Here is a 17,044-nt window from a genome sequence, read left to right on the forward strand (position 1 = left end):
TCTAGGAGTCTTTCATTTAAGGTGTCAGTGGAAGAGATGAACTTCCAAAAATTGACAGAATAAGAGCTGTTTGCATTCAAGAAGAATGCAGATTAGAAGCACGACGAAATGGACATAAAAGTCATCGTGAAGGTACTTGCAGCCCACACTTCTAAAGGAAAAGGGAAGAAGAAAATTTCAAAAGATACAGAGATATTGATTCCGATTCAGCTCCTAAACCAAAGAAGAGAAAGGATCTCTCCAAGATTAAATGTTTCAGATGTGACAAGTATGGTCACTTTGCCAATCAAAACTTAAACATCAAGCTGCTGCTGCAAACGTTGATGTTGCCTCTCCTCATAAAGAATCAGATGTCAAATGAGAAGGATTCTTATTTTGAAAGTTTTTTTACTTTCTGAAATTAAAGCAAGATGCTAGGGTCTATATATGCTGATCCGTTTGAATCTAAAGAGATTATGTATGAACAGTGCTCAGATTGTTGTTCAATCCTGATTCTTCTATAGTCTGTAATCTGATTGAGTTTTGAGAGTATTGTGTTAAGTTTAGAGACTGGGCTGCCCCATTTAAATGCTCAGTCTTCTACAGCTGGTTCTAGATCTTTTGTTGCAAGATCTGATTGTGTTTCTTCGAGGTTGGTCAAGTCTTCAATTTTGTATTGCATGGAATTCTGTTCCTTGACTAAAAGGGAAGCTAATGCCATCTATGTTCATAATCAAGAGATAAATATTTTGTTCCCAGAATAATGTTTATAAATCTTTCATGAAGTTCTTCTTTAGTCTGGCAATTCTTGTAATCTTAAAGCAATGATATCTATATATCCATTCTAGGTAGTTTGAATCTGTGAAGTAATATTAATCTCTCTTGTTTGTAGGATGCATCAAGGAGCTGAAGTATGACGGATTATTTATCTGAAATCACATGACTCTTCTAAGAGAAGAATATGACAATTAACAGGAGTTTTCATTCAGAGGGAGTCTGTCTATCCATCTCAAGCAACCTCAGATGAGGAAATCAGAAGGTTGATATCAGGCTCAGATGGATTTTGACTTGGATGAGGAGATCAGAAGTTTTATATCTGTCTCTGAGAGACCCACATAAGCTTGAAGATTTGTTAATGAGTTCTTCTCCGAGAGGGAGAAGTTTGAGGTGCAATCCCTTGTTAATGAGTTCTTCTCCAAGAGGGAGAAGTTTGAGGTGCAATCGCTCGTTAATGAGTTCCTCTATTGGAGAAGTTTGAGGTGAAATCCCTTGTCCACCCTCTGCGAATAGGTATGGTGGAACTACCCTCTACGAGTAGGGAAGGTGGTAATGTACTCTTCTCTGGGAGAAGTTTGAACTTTGATGTGTAAGACCTTTTTCATCTTCTGTGTAGGCATGATGAATCCACCCTTTGGGAGTACGTATGGTGGATGTCATAGTAGAAAGCCCATGGTTGTGCTTGTTCACCCTATGGAAGTAGCCATGGTGAAGTCATGTGAGATAATCCATGACTTAAGTTTCTGTTCTTTCATCCTCTAGGAGCTACCATAATGAATATCATACTAAGATGACAATATTTTGTTGAGAAAATCTGCAATGAGATTTTGTTATTGACAATTTTCGCTGCAGTTTCTTATGCTTTCCATGTTAACAGATGTCAAGTCATATGAATAATCTCTCTTGCTAAGAGGGAATGTTAATGTATTGGTAGCTGCGAGAGAAATTTTGTTCATACCTGTATCAATTTACCGTCAGTTTGGTTGTTGTTACATGGCACCTTTCTTCTATTCGATTGGTTCTTGTCATTGATATCGGTGATTACCAATGTTTGTGATTTGTATCTCTCCGAGCACCGTGTGCAATGACAAGGCATTGTATGCAAATTCTGATGGCAGTGGTTACAATATTCCTCCTTGTCATTGTGAAACTTTAATCTTCAATTTTTTGCTGACGTATATTATATTTGTACTCACTAGGCATCATCATGTACTTTCTGTATGATGAGATGGCACCATGGTGAAGTCTTCAGCCATGTTGACAGTTTTTATTAATACTTGTCTTTATATGTGTCGTTTTTTGTCACGTTGCAGCATTGGTGTTATTCATAATCTTTTTAGGTTTTCCTTGCTACCGAAATGTTCACTTATGAACGGTCTTCAATATTCTTATTGTTGGCCTTCTGGATGCTTGTGTGTTGGAATAAGCATATGCTTCATTGTCAGTAGAGTATAGCCATTTCTCAGATCACATCTCTTCATATATTTTAAAATTTATCAAGAGTTTGATGAGATGATTGTTTGATCACGTCCAAGCGGTAACAAGTCTCTTGTGAGTTGTCAAATTCTAGCAGGGTAAATTATGCCCGAGCAGTCACTGTTTCTTTGTGAATTGCGAAGACTTGCAGTAGACAATCTTCTTCTTGGCTTATCAAATCAGGCAGTTTGATTGCTGGCAGAGATATTATTGCAAACATTGTATCTGCAATAATATATAGATACTTTGTTCTAAGAACTTAGAAATATGAATGTTATTATGAAGAGTCAGATGTTGCAGATATAATTTACATTCTGATTTTGCGATTAACTCTCTGATTGGTTCAGAAGTTAATTATATGCTCTATGTATGAGCAATGCATATGATTCTATTGAGATGATTATGTGCATTAAAGGACTGTGTATTGTAAGTTAAAAGAAACAATTATTCATCTGATAATTGTGAGATCACCAATTTATTGTCACCTTCAATAAGGGACAGAGATTCTTCTGTATTGATTTGTTAATCTAAATAAAGGATATATTTTTGGGTGTGGCTGGGTTTTTCCGTCGAGTAGGAGGGTCTTCCCAGGGTAAGTATTGGTGTCATTTGTTTGCATATTTTTCTTGAGTTTCAGTTTATTGCATGTGATGCTATTCTGATTCGAAAACTTAACAGTTTTTTGCCTCTAAACTGTGGCAGTTTGTGATCATATACAAGATAAGATATGTCTTCTTTTGCAGTATATCGTCAAAAATGTTTTGTGGCAAGTTCTATTTATAGGCAACAATAAAACTGTGAATTCAAGTGTGCACTCCAAATGCAAGCATGCATTTGAGAATTTGTGCATGTGAGAAGCGTATTTTCTAACCTTCAGAAATATTCTGTTTGTCTCTGCACATATTTCTTTGAAATTGGATGGGCATGGACACTTGTGAAGTCAAGAAAGTTATAGATGTCGTTGGTAGAGGAATCTACGAAATTGAACTTAGGGAAATTTTGATTTAGTGGGTATCCTATGTGCACACATTGTGGCGACATTTAGGTTGAGATAGTTGTTAGCTTTGAAGAAGCCTGAAGAAGTTAGAGAGAGGCCAACATTACAGCTTTTAAGTCAATAGTATTTAGAGGACTTATTCATATTAATAATTTCCTTTTTAGAGTTTAGTTTGCCATAGTTTTCTATGATCTTGATTAGTGTGTATGTAAATTTATTAGAGTTTTGATCTTCTTAAAGTGTATTAACAGCAGAAACCAACACCTTTGATTTTCTTTAGATTAAGGGAAGGTCAAATATTTTCTTTTAATGGAGAGAAATAGCATATCAATAGAAAATTTTGAAGGTTCAAAATTCCACACATGGCAAATCAAATTAAAGTTGACTCTTATTAAAAAGGATCTGTAGGATATACTAAGTGGAGTAACAACAAGGCCAACTGATGTCAATGAAACTAAAAAATGAATTATGAAAGATCAAAAAGCAATTGATTTCATTGATCTTCCATTGTCAGAGGCACATCTCCACCATTTCAACTTTAAAAAGACTCAAAGAAGTGTGGGATGGCTTGAATGCCCTGTTTGGATCAAGAGCAATGAGTGCAAAGATGAGTTCAAGAAAGAAATAGTCCAGGCTAAAAATGATGGAAGGTGATAGCATTGTTCAACATATCAATAAATTCACTCCCCATTGAATCAACTAGCTCGGATAAAGGCAAAAAGAAATGATGATGATTCAAAAGCTATTTTGTTAAATAGTACCCTTTTAGTTATGGCAACATTGTTGCCTTTCATTTTAAACAAAGTAGCTGCTACCCTAGAAACATTAATATATACTTTGATTAATGAAGCAGCTAAGAAAACTGACTCAGCTATAGTGGAAACTACAGTGTATGGGGAGAAAAGGCCTAAACATTCCTCCAAATCTAGTTCTTCTACATCAAATGGAAATCGTTTCTTCAAGGATAGAATTCTGTGCTACTATTGCAAGAAGAGACACATTACTATGAATTGCACTCAGCGTGTCAAGGATCTCCTTAATGGCGAGCTATATACAAACAAGGCATTGGCTGCGTGATGACGAAGAATTCCTTTTTGAGGTGACTATTGAAGACTCCGCATGAAAAATAGTGATGAGGAATATATTTTCTAAATCATATCAAAGATTTGTACTTGTGATTGCATGTGTCTGTCCCCAAACACAATTGTTAGGTGTTTGTGAATGGATGTGTTTGTCCCCATTCACAAGATGGTGCAAGTGATTAGATGTGTTTATCCCCAATCACTATTGTTGCTTTTTTGTCAATGGATGTGTTTGCCCCTATTCAAAAGATGCTGTAGATGATTGGATGTGTTTGTCCCCAATCACAAGAAATGGTGATTATGATTGGATGTGTGTGTCCCCAATCATACTTTTTGTGAGCAGATGTGTGTCTCGTTCATAACACTGATATTGGATAAAAGTGTTTGTCCCTATACAAACATAATGTTCTACCTCGGGTTGATGTGTTCGTCCCTATCATTCATTCAATGGGTAGAAGTGTTAGTCCCTATCCTTGAAAAACAACCTGTACTAAGCATAGTGAAGCTAGTTCCACTATTGCTTGTCATGAGTAGATGTGTATGTCCCTACTCATACCATATGATGAACTACTGAACATGATCATTCAGTATTGTTGGTTCATTATCCCCATTTAAGAATGATGAAATATGGGGAGTGTTAGGAATATTGCATCATAGGATGCATATAATAATTATGCATAAAATAAAGGTTTGTTATAGTTTGTTAGGTAGGTTAATATATTAGAGGTGCGAAGGTGTGTTGAGTTGTTAATACAATTCAATATATCTGGGAAAGCTGTTTTGAAAATTTCCTGTAATGTTGGAGACTAAACTCATATAAGTATGATGTTGGTTGAAAATAATGAAGCATGTATTGTTTTGTGTTGTATTATTTGCAGCTTCATTTGTCTCTGATTAATTTTTCTCATAGTTTATCTCTACAACATCAATACAAAAACATATTCCCTCCATTGGAATAAACAGAGGCAATCAAGTGCTTAGATAGTAATGCACAAAGAGGAACACAGTCTATTGACTCATCTCCTTCTCCACATAAATAGGTTACATCTAGGGGGTACTTAAGGGTACTTAACACTTTGAATACCTGTAGTAGATTGAAATAAGCAATTGTCTTGAAAGCTTTAGGAGGTCCTGAAATGGTTAAACAACAAGCCGTAAGACATGTCTTGAAAGCTTTAGGAGGGCCTGAGATGGTTAAACAACAAGCCATAGGACATAACATTAATATGAATAACCCCGTGATGAAAGGACCCCTCAAAGAAACAACACAAACAAAAGGAGGCAACATTGCCAGATTTTACAAGGGAATGTGGGAATGAAGCAAATAAACACATGCAACAAGTGATCCAATAATGAGGTATAACACCTACATAAAGGAAAGAAGTGAGGTAGATAGATACTTATTTGGATTGATTTATAAGAACATAGATTGTCCTTCCAGCAGAAGCGTCTATAGAGAGAAGATTATAATATACCTGATATGTATAAATGAATCCCTAGTTCAACAGAGTGAGGATCATTCAAGACTTGGGATACATTAGGAGGGAAGCTTCCTGATGCAAGTGGAATTTGTGCTTGCCTCCAATTGGTCCAATGACCTCTCTAAGGGAATGTTTCAACCTTCCAAAGGTTGGAGTTTGTAGAACCTTCCCAAGGCTTCCAAGAATGAGTTCCTAACCTCCTAGGTCAAGGGCAACTCATCCAACGAAGAACTCTTCCTATTCCCTTGTAGTTCCTCCAAAGGACTGTATCCTTGCAAGCACCCTTACTCCCACTACTACAGGATCTTCACTAAATCAGACAACCAACTTCTCAAATAGACTTCTAACACTTTGTTTTATCATTCCCCTCAATGGATTTCAGCCATTCTTGGCTCCTTAACCCTTGTTTGGTTGAACTATGCAAACCGGTTAGTAGACTAAATCAGCAAAAACTGGGTTTTTGCTCTTTTCTCAAAATCAACCTGAACAAGATACTTTTGTTTTTACATTTTTGAGTAGTAAGCACCCATTTGGAAGCTTTAAACAATACCTCATTTTAGCATCTAGGTTTTACCGATTTCGTATCTAACTCTAAAAACCCTCTCAAAACCTTGTTTTCCTTGCTATTTGTGAGTTTGCTGATTGGATTCAAGTGCCAACATTTGCATGGGGCTTTCAAATGGTTAAATCCCCTCCATTACCCTTCCTCCTAACTATCCACACGTTCACACCCTGTACAGGCAACCACACGGACGTGACTCTCTGTTTGAACTGTTGTTTTTAAGCTTTGTTTCAATGGCTCACCAACCGTGATCAGCCATGATTTCAATACAAAAGCTTCCAAGCTTGGTTTTGGTGCTTCAAACAATTAGTAAAGTCACTAATATACAGGTCTTGCTATGTCCAACAGGCCATGTAAAGCTGTGACCGTGGATAAGCAAGACTAATCCATGAATGGATTCAAAACCCTTACTAAGAAAAGAAAAACCAAAACTATGGAAAGTATGTACAAACACTATTTGCTGCTATTCTACAATGCAAAGAAGGAAGGAAATAACATGTACAATGCTGGAATGAAAGAACCTAATCCATTTACACAGTCTATAATCAGAAATACTAAAGAAATCTGTATGGCACACTCAGCAAACAAGGCAAAACTTGTCAAAAACTTGCTCAAACTTGATTGAAACTTCTTGAAACTGCTTGAAACCTCTTTACATCAGTATTTTCGTGCTTTATAACTTGTCAAAGATCATTTACCAACTACCTTCATGCTCCCCTTGCCCAAGTTGATAACTTTTGTCTAAAATTTATAAAGTTGCTAAGTTGCAACTTGCCATGTTTAGTGTATTTTGAGCACTTTCATGTTTTTACCCAAACCATTGCAAATCTCCACCAAATGACTTCAAATTTCAACCATGGATATATTTTGGTTAGAAATGGTGTTCCAAGCCCTTGGTCAACCTCTTTGATTGGGCATTGACCAGCTTTGACCAACCAAAGAACCTAGGCCTAGAAGGCACAAATAGCTATGTAAACAAACTAATAGAGTTCCAAACTTGTTCAAGGGTTACCTTAGGCTCACCCTGACTAGGTGTGTTGCCTCAAGAGACTTTTTACATCACACACACACAGAAACTTAACTAAACTCACTTATTGCCTTCAGGTGCTCCTGCATCACTTCCCCATCTTCAATGGTTCTTGTGTGCAACTTATCATCCTTGGTAAAGTACTCCTTCCCTAAGTCCACTAAAAATAGCTTGATGATGGATAGGCCAATGCATGCACGAGAAGAACAGACCAGACTTTCTACTTTCTGAAATGGAACTAGGAACCAATATAAATTGCATTCTCAACTGTAAAAAACAAATACACCGGAAACCACCAAGTTGATGATGTCAATTGAATAAAAAAAAATTGCAAATCATCAACAAAAGAGATCTAAGGAACCCAATAAGGATTTCTAAGCATCAAGGAGCCAAAATGAGGAGAATATAAAGAAGTATAGGAGACAAGTATCATTTTGCAAGGGGGACAAGTCTACCAAAAGAAGGCAATAACAATGAGATACAATGCACCTTTTCTGAAGCACTTAATGTAAAGCTCCTTAAACCTATATGGTTTAAATATCAACTTAATTCAAAAACAAAACTTGTCCACAGATCCAGAAATTTAGAAAGCATCAGGGAAATGGAAATTCATTTAAAATCATCAACTCACAGTCCATTATGATAACATATATAAGCATAATGCAGTCATTAGAACAACCCAAAAAAGGATGTTACACAAAGAGGAATAGTAGACAATCTCTGAATAAAGATGAGATGCAGGTCACCTTAATGTGCACAAAGAGGGGAATATAGTTGGGCCTTGGGAGGATAAAAAACCAAGATGAAGTTATCTTAGAGAAGGGATAAGTTCCTCTAAACTCGAAGCCAAATGTACATTGAATAAGTGTCTACAGATAACAATAACACCTGAGATCAAAGGTAGTCATGAACAAGGCAAGCTAAACCTCTAGAAACATGAAAATCCCTTGATATGTCAACTTCACACCAAAAGGCCTGGACTCAAAAGTATCCCTGCAACTGGGGGCCTGCTCTTAACTCTGATGGGTCTCCACACAAAAGATAAGATCTCATGATGCAACAACATTCCAAAAGGCAAATTGAGAAGACCACAATACACCATTGCAGTGCTTGTGAGAAATAAACATTACAACATCATCTACTGAAACCCAAAAGCGCTATTTATTCAAATGAACTAATTGATCTCTAACAGTTAAAAACTCTCATGAAACTTAAATGAATTTCCACATTGTCTAAGCACCTGATGCATTGAACATAATTTAGAGAAGATTCAAAATAAATGCTATCCTTATAGGCTAAGCATGCAAATAAGAAACTAAAGAAACATGATGCAACAATTTGTGCACACTTGAATGAAAAATGCTTGAACTTTGAGGTTGAAACCTTGCACCGGGCCCAAATATGTGTGCGTGTGTGTGTGGGTATGTAGGTGTGCACCAATGACCCAGACTCATACATTCACAACCCCCTAAAGATCATAAGGTGTATTTACAATATAATCGTGTCATCTGAACTATCCATCAAATAAAGGAGGGTTGACCAGAATGAGTTGTACTGCCTTGTGCAATCCTGCATATGGATGTTCTCTTTCCTCATCAACAAATACGTGTATTGGCTGTTACCCTACCCTCTACTATTTATAAATTAAGCTTACCATGCATCTGTCACAAGTAAAAATATATATATAAGACCAATAATCTAGATTCATCATCATATCACAAATGCCTCCAGTTATTCATTCAGATAAGTTAAAACCCTTTTTTTCATAAATAAGTTTTTGATCTGGGCTGTCAAGTTTAAGTTTATTGGCAGATTCTGAATTTGGAAACATAGCAATTATTCGGGCATAATCATAAAAACTAAAAAAGCTATACAACTGCTCTTAAATTTATGGGATATAGGAGATAACAACAGAGAACAAAGCTTCATATGACTGCCTTATATTTTCATCATAAAGCTTAAATGGCTAAAAATCTCCCCATATGATCTGTTACCCAAAATCCGGAGTTATAAAAACAAGCCAGAATATTTAGATGTCAGCATCTCTATTTTTATATAGGTAATTACAATAATGCGAGTAGCCAGACATCAAAACAGCAAGTCACCTTCAGCTAAGCAGTCGCATACAAGGGAATTCAATCCATCAAAGTCACCCAGATGTCGAATGTGGCATGGACATGCCTCCAGGTCCGAACCTTGGTGGAAAACTTGTCTATAACATTTCATCATCCTGACTAATTGTGCTCAACTTATTGAGCTAATACCCTTTCACAAGATCCAAAGTTCTAGGAATTGAGGAACTGGTTTTGAGCAGTTTTGAAATCTTTACTTATACCTAGATGATGTATAAATGAGCTCATGACATGAACAAACAGTAGTGAATGAGTTTGGCAATGTCTATACAGCCACGAAAATGCACTTCTATACGAAGGAGAGAACTTGGTTTATTTTTTAAAAAGTTAGAAAAAGCAATGTAAAAGAAGTGCATTTTCGTGGCTGTATAGCCACGGGCAATGAGTTTGGGATTTATCTTGTACTTCTATTTATGTGTACCAGTGCCTAGAAGTTGTAATAATGAGCTGACACTCTGAATAATTACTGTTACACAAATCTGAGAAGATTATAGTACCCTTTTATAAATGTATGTCCATGAAATGTGCCCAATAAGCTTAAAACGGAGGTGCTAGACCGGCCTATGTTACCATCATATGAGTACATGTTCCATCCAGACCATGATAGCTCTAGATCGCTTTACAAATCTTAAGAGTGGCACCTAGGAACATTTATGTAGAGTTTCCACATTAAAACTTGATATGGCTCGTCCTGGACCAATCATGCTGTCAAGGACCATTTCACAAGTCGTTTAAGCAATGTTTCTACTAATATGACTTTCGACAGCCTTTATTAAATCCTTCACAATATGGAAGCGAACGAGATAATTAATTGGAGTGCTAAGCGAAAATTTTAAGGGCAGGGCCAATGTTTCTGAGAAAAAAGGCCATCTGCTTGACGAGCACGCTATTTTTCTATGATTGAAGAAAATGAATAAATAAACTGAAGTAGCCTATTTCTGAGAATGCAACGTTACGAGTCGTTCGGTATTAATAAACCCAGCAAATACCTGGTAACGCACGTTGCAAGTCATCTAACTGGGTCTTTAGGGCTTGTTGAGTGCAGAGAATCATAGGGGAATATTTGGTAATAATGGCGATGCAAATATCTCGGCGTTTTTCCCAGCTATGGCTGCTATCTTCATCCTCAGCCTTTACCTCTGCACTCTCCCCGTGCAAATTGAAGCTCATACAACTCAAAATGGTCATTTTGAATGGTTCTGATATTACCTAGTCCCTCTCTTTACCTTCTACCTCTGCATGTGACCGCAATCTCGACCCGCCAAATTACAGTTGAAATCTTCATTTCAATTGCACGTTAACAGGACAGCTAGGAGCATTCCATTAATAATTCAATTCTGAATACACCATTTTCCCCAATTCAATACCTACTTCAATACGATAGACTAATATATTCAAACCAAACCTCTTTTCACTTTGGAGTGCAGCAGCAGCAAATTGATACCGCAATGAACAACATATTCAGCCTTTTCTAGCATGGCAAAACAGGCTTCCAATATAATTTTATGGCAAATGAGCATTGCAAAGTAATTTAGTTTTGTTTGTATCAAACAAGGAGATAGGTGCTTAGTTAGACTTTCACATCTCTCACTTTTAATTGGATATTGATGATTTGTAATTTTAATATTTGATTTTTATTTTGATTTGTGATTTTGACATTTGATTTTTATTTTGTATTTTTATAGCTTTTTAATATAGCTAATATATATTTTTATTTTGTATTTTTATAGCTATAAAAATACAAAATAAAAATATATATTAGCTATATTAAAAAGCTATAAAAATACAAAATAAAAATCATATATATATATATATAGTTTTAAGTGTTTATATGCTTCAATTTTATATATTTTAATTAACTATTAATGTTGATTTGATTTTTGGAAAAAAATTAGAAATAATTTGATTTAATTTTTGAAGTTTAAATATAAAATGGTAAGGTTGTTTATTTTATGCATGCATTAAAAATTTTAATGTCTAATTGGAATGTGTATTTATAATATTTTTGTAAACATTTTAAATGTCAATTATTAGCATTTGCTATTTCTATATTAGATTACATATGCTAACTAGTATAGATATCTTAAATAAATCTATCTAAAGAAATGTTGATAGATATCCAAAACTACAAAATCATTAAAATTTAATTTCCATATTTCTATTTATTTGCATTTACTTTTTTGCACTAATCTAGACTTTTAATTTTAATTTTTACAAAAAATTATGATTTATATCTCCTAAGTTCCAAACATTATAATTTTAACAAATATTTAATGTGGTGTTTATTGAATTATTTTTTAAAATATATTTTGTTTATAATTAAATTTAAAATTTTGACGTGTAGATGGTTGTCAAATTTAACTTAGAAAAATAAAAGTTAACATTAACACACTCACACCATGCCACTCTACACTTTCTGTCATTGTAGAATGCCTATCGACATTAATAACTAGTATAGATATCTTAAATAAATCTATCTAAAGAAATGTCGATAGATATCCACTACAAAATGATTAAAATTTAATTTACTACACCCAAAACTATTTATATTTCCTTTTATCTTCATTTACTTTCTTGCACTAATCTAGATATTTTATTTTAATTTCTAAAAAAAATAATGATTTATATCTCCTAAGTTCCAAACATTATAATTTTAACAAATATTTAAGGTGGTGTTTATTGAATTATTTTTAAATATATATTTTGTTTATAATTAAATTTAAATTTTTGACGTGTAGATGGTTGTCAAATTTAACCTAGAAAAATAAAAGTTAACATTAACACAATCACACCATCTCACTCCACCCTTTCTACCATTGTAGAATGCCTATCGGCATTAATAACTAGTATAAATATCTTAAATAAATCTATTTAAAGAAATATTGATAGATATCCACTACAAAATGGAAAAAAAAAGAAAAAAAAAAAATTAGTACACCCAATACTATTTATATTCCCTTTTATCGTCATTTACTTTTTTCCACTAACAAAGACTTTTTATTTTAATTTCTAAAAAGAATTATGATTTATATCTCCTAAGTTCCAAACATTATAATTTTAACAAATATTTAATGTAGTGTTTATTGAATTATTTTTAAAAATATATTTTGTTTATAATTAGATTTAAAATTTTGGCCTGTAGATGGTTGTCAAATTTAACCTAGAAAGATAAAAGTTAACATTAACACACTCAATCCCGGCGTTAAAAAAAGCCATCATTTTTTTGTGGTATTGGTTGATTATAGAAAAGGGGCATTAATATTACTGTCAGATCATTAAGGGATTTCACTGGAATCCACCTCACTCCCCGTAATGATGTTTTAAAATTGTCTGAACATTTTGGATATCACACCCGTGAAGTGTAAGGAAGAAGTCATTTTAATTGTTAGACACATTATTTTTAGCCCTAGGTCTATGGAAATTAGGGTTGTGCTCTTCTTGCAAATGAAAATTACCGAGCTTGTTGAAAGTGATATCACTAAGGAGCAGGATTCCATAGGTGGGGACCTTAACAGACTAGAGCCCATCAAGATGGAGGATTTCTCCAAAAGGCAAGCAACTTGGATAATGTTGAAGGAATATGGATTTGTCCCTTACATGCAGGTCATAGCTAGTTACAATGAGAACTATTCTCAACAATTCATCAATAGGTCACTATTAATGGTATCACTTTCTAGGTGAATGAGGAGTCCATAGCTATGGCAATGGGCCTTGAAATAACTGGCAAGAAGTGGCAAAAAATCACGAAGGTGATAGATGAAGCTAGCCTGTCTAGTTTTTTCAAAGGAAATGAAACCTAAGACCGAAATCATAGTGCATTTTGGAGGGATAAGTTACCGGAGCCCTGGGACGATGTGTGTCTAGTTATAATGAAGTACCTCACCCTGGAAGGTAGATATGGTGTGTGTTATTTCTATCATTTCCCTTTTCTTAATCACTTTCACAATAGGGAGTTAGTCTACATTTTTTTTTTTCTTATGCATGCCCTAGAAGATATAGATATAGATATTAGGGAAAAAAGAAAGAAGGGGGCTAATTTTTCTATTCTATACCAAGGGCTCATGATTCATTTATTCCAGTTCCACCTGGCCCTATGCCCACCTAGAGTGATTGCCATTGATAATTTTATCCCCCTGTTAACCCATTTAACCCCCTTCGTATGGAGTTTGCGGGTGTTAGTTATGCCCCTACTCCACAATCCTCGCCCAACCAAACCTCAGTCAAGAGCAGGAAGAATAAACCCCAGGTTCCAAAGCTGGTTGCTAGCAAAAAACAAAAATTGAAAAGAGGGTGGAGGTGGAGATTGTAGATTCGAATGAAGATGTCTATGGGAATAGAAGAGGATCGAGTAGGCTAGCCAAGACCAAGGGTAGATTCAAATAAATGGCTAGATGCTCACAGGAGGTTGAGGAGGAAGATACCAATTCGGAGGAGAGTGCTAAGATGTCAAGGGATGGTAAGAAGTATTTGAAGGATGACACTAACAATAAAGATGAGGACAAGTGGGATGACACTGTTGATGGCACCTGGGATTTTGAAGCGGAGAACCCTACTAAGGACCTATCCCAAGACCCCACTCACATTTTTGCCACTTTCACCCTGTCATTCGATGCTAACTAGGAAGACCCCAATTTTGATAAAGCTTCCCCCAACACTATTTCTTCCCCCATAAGGAATGATGGTTTGGAAATTTTAAAGGATCCTACTAACATTCTAAATGTGTAGGATAAGAGGAAGTCATCGATGAACTACAACAAGGCAATAAATTTAAGTAGCGCAAAGGAGGTGGTTGTTACTCTTAAAGACCTCTAGGAATTGAAGGATCAGTGTAATATGTTGAAGGAAGGCATCACCTTATTCTCCAAGTTCACTCTAAAGGTGACCCATGTAGCTACAACCACCCTCTAGCTTCTAGCTTAGGAGAAGGAGGAAGAGGGCCTTAGTAATGAAGATTTGAAGCTACTTTATAACTTCCTTGCGGAGGACTAGGCCAAAGTTCTTTTGGTTAGGAAAAGAAAGAAGAAGGTTGTCAGTTAGTGGGCCTTTGTTCCTATGCCTGGGTTTTTTTTATGGATGCTCTGTTGATTGTTTCTTCTTGTCTAGTTCATGATAGTCTTTCTTTTTCTATTGAACTTGGGTTTAGGTTGTGGGTGGTACAATATGTTGACCACCCATATGCCTTTTGATAATTTGTTAAACTCTATTACTATTAAGTGCATGAACTTTAGTACTTTTATTAACTGTTGTGATCTTACTTGTGTTTTTTATGTAAATTGTTAAGGGGTCTATTTGGTTGTTTGTTGGTTTTGTGCAGGTAGTTTTGTCACTATTGTAAAGGTTTAGCCCCCTTGTTTTGGTTGCTTTTATATCAAAAACATTAACACACTCACACCATCCCACTCCACCCTTTTTGTCATTGTAGAATGCCTATCGACATTAATAATTAGGTTATTGTTAAATTATGAAACATAAAAATAAAAATAATAAGAAATGAAATACATACTAGTATAGATATCTTAAATAAATTTATCTAAAAAATGTCAATAGATATCAATTATAAAATACTAAAAATTTACTCTTATAACTTTAACAAATCATTTTTTTATTTTTTATGTGGCGTTTATGAAATTAATTTGTAAAGTTTATTATGTTTATAACAAATATTAAAATTTTGACGTGCAAATGGTTGTCAAATTTAAACTCAAAAGTAATTGTTAACATTAAATGCTCACACCATCATAATCCATCCCTTTCTACCATTTTAGAATGCCTATCACCATTATTTAGGTTATTGTTAAATTTTGAAACATAAAAATAAAAATAATAAGAAATGAAATACATACTAGTATAGATATCTTAAATTAAATATATCTAAAAAATGTCAATAGATATCAATTATAAAATACTTAAAATTTACTCTTATAATTAAAATCGAGGGTTTACAGTGACAGGGACGATTTGAGCAGGGCCTGGCACAAGAACACAAGATGGCAAATGGGGGTTTGTAGAGATAGGGCCTAGTGCATGAATACGGAATGGTAATATGGGGTTTGTAGAGACAAGTATAGATTCGAGGGTTAGTGTAAGATCTGGCGCAAGAACCCGTGGATTTGTAGGGACAGGTATATGGTCCAATAGAAGGTCAGGAGCGGGGTTTGGTGCTAGATTTGAAAGTCGACATGCACCACAATAGCATCCTAAAAAAACCTATCTTAACATATTTTCCTCTACGCCCATTGTACAACCTGTTCTTGAGCCTCACTTTGATCTGGGGTTCCAGCGATGCGCTTTTTAGGAAAAGAATAATGGTCACTTTCAGCACATGGGTGTGAAGTCGATCTTTTGGGGAAAAGCAATTGTTCAACTAGCTAAACCATTCTTCCTAAATCCATGATTTCATGTTCAACACAAATCTAGTTCGCATTCAAGACCCTAACCTGATGATATTAAGGTGGCTTCCACCAGGGAAATTGCAAATCAACCTTGGCTACCCCTACCTCTGTCTACACTTGAAATTGGGGAATCCTCCGCTCAAGCCATGATTCACCCTCCACTTGATCCACATCCACATGAATATGGCTTTGGGCAAGAAAATAAAAATTCAAAAAAAATTAACCCTCCTCCTCATCTGTGGGTTCAAAAGATCAGGGGTGATCTCCAATCACACAAATTTGGGAACTCGGGGCCAAAGGGTAGTTGGCGTCGACACAAGAAGCAACCTATTTTTGATATATGCGTTGGCCGTCATCTTGAACTGGAAAACATTGTGCACGATGAGTCAAAGAAAGATCACTTGCCTTCAAACAAGTTAGGTGGATCTTTTGGTACGAAGTCAAAGCAAGTGGCTAATACATTTGTCCTTATTCTCACAACTCCTCCCCCCCCTCCCAAGGTCACTAATCTAACAAAGACTCTTCAAGTTTGGAAAAAGAAATAGATGCAGAGTGTAGTATCGTTGGGGATAAATGATCATCCTCTTAATCCTCTATTGATCACATTAGTGGGGCATTTGCTACAACACCTAGTTGGTCTCCTTCATCAAACTGCACTTATAGGTAGGCTTAATTATTCATCTCTCCCATTTTTTGCTATTAAGGATTGGGCATTCTCTTCCTGGACTAGGCTTAAAGACATTTTCTACTTGGATTCAAACACCCCTTTTTTGTTGCCATTTTCTCCTCCAAGGAGTCTAGGGATTCTGTCCACAAGCAAAAAGGTTGGTTTTGTCTAGGGTTTGGACTCTTTACTACAGTTTGGGTACCCCATTTCAAGCCTCAACTTGTAGATATTCACTTTTTCCCTTTTTGGATCTCATTCCCTTTGCTTCCTCTTGAGTACAAAGACCCACAAATTATTAAAAAATTTGTTAATAAAATTGGGATTTTTCTAAAACATGATCTTATCCCTTTTGATTGCCCTCATTTGGATATCAGAGTTTGTTTACTTTTTGACATGATCTCCCTCTTAAATTTATGATTAAATCTCAATGGGGCCAATGGAATCAAACCATTAAGATACAGGATGCGGACAC

General features: G+C 35.3%; 1 protein-coding gene across 2 annotated transcripts in view; it reads right to left on the reverse strand.

Moving 5' to 3' along the window:
- LOC149567186 (DNAse I-like superfamily protein) overlaps nt 1-11,047 on the reverse strand; it is a 39,584-nt gene extending 28,537 nt beyond the window's left edge. For both annotated transcript variants that reach the window (XM_089820369.1, XM_089820368.1), the window contains exon 1: nt 10,503-11,047. In XM_089820369.1, coding sequence (XP_089676495.1) covers nt 10,503-10,701 — 199 coding nt within the window. In that variant the 5' untranslated portion in view covers nt 10,702-11,047. The remainder of the gene's footprint in view (nt 1-10,502) is intronic.
- Nucleotides 11,048-17,044: the final 5,997 nt, after the last annotated feature.

This window comes from Cupressus sempervirens, chromosome 3, assembly GCF_028749045.1.
Source record: "Cupressus sempervirens isolate cs-2001-9-10 chromosome 3, ASM2874904v1, whole genome shotgun sequence".
NCBI classification, from domain to species: Eukaryota; Viridiplantae; Streptophyta; class Pinopsida; order Cupressales; family Cupressaceae; genus Cupressus; species Cupressus sempervirens.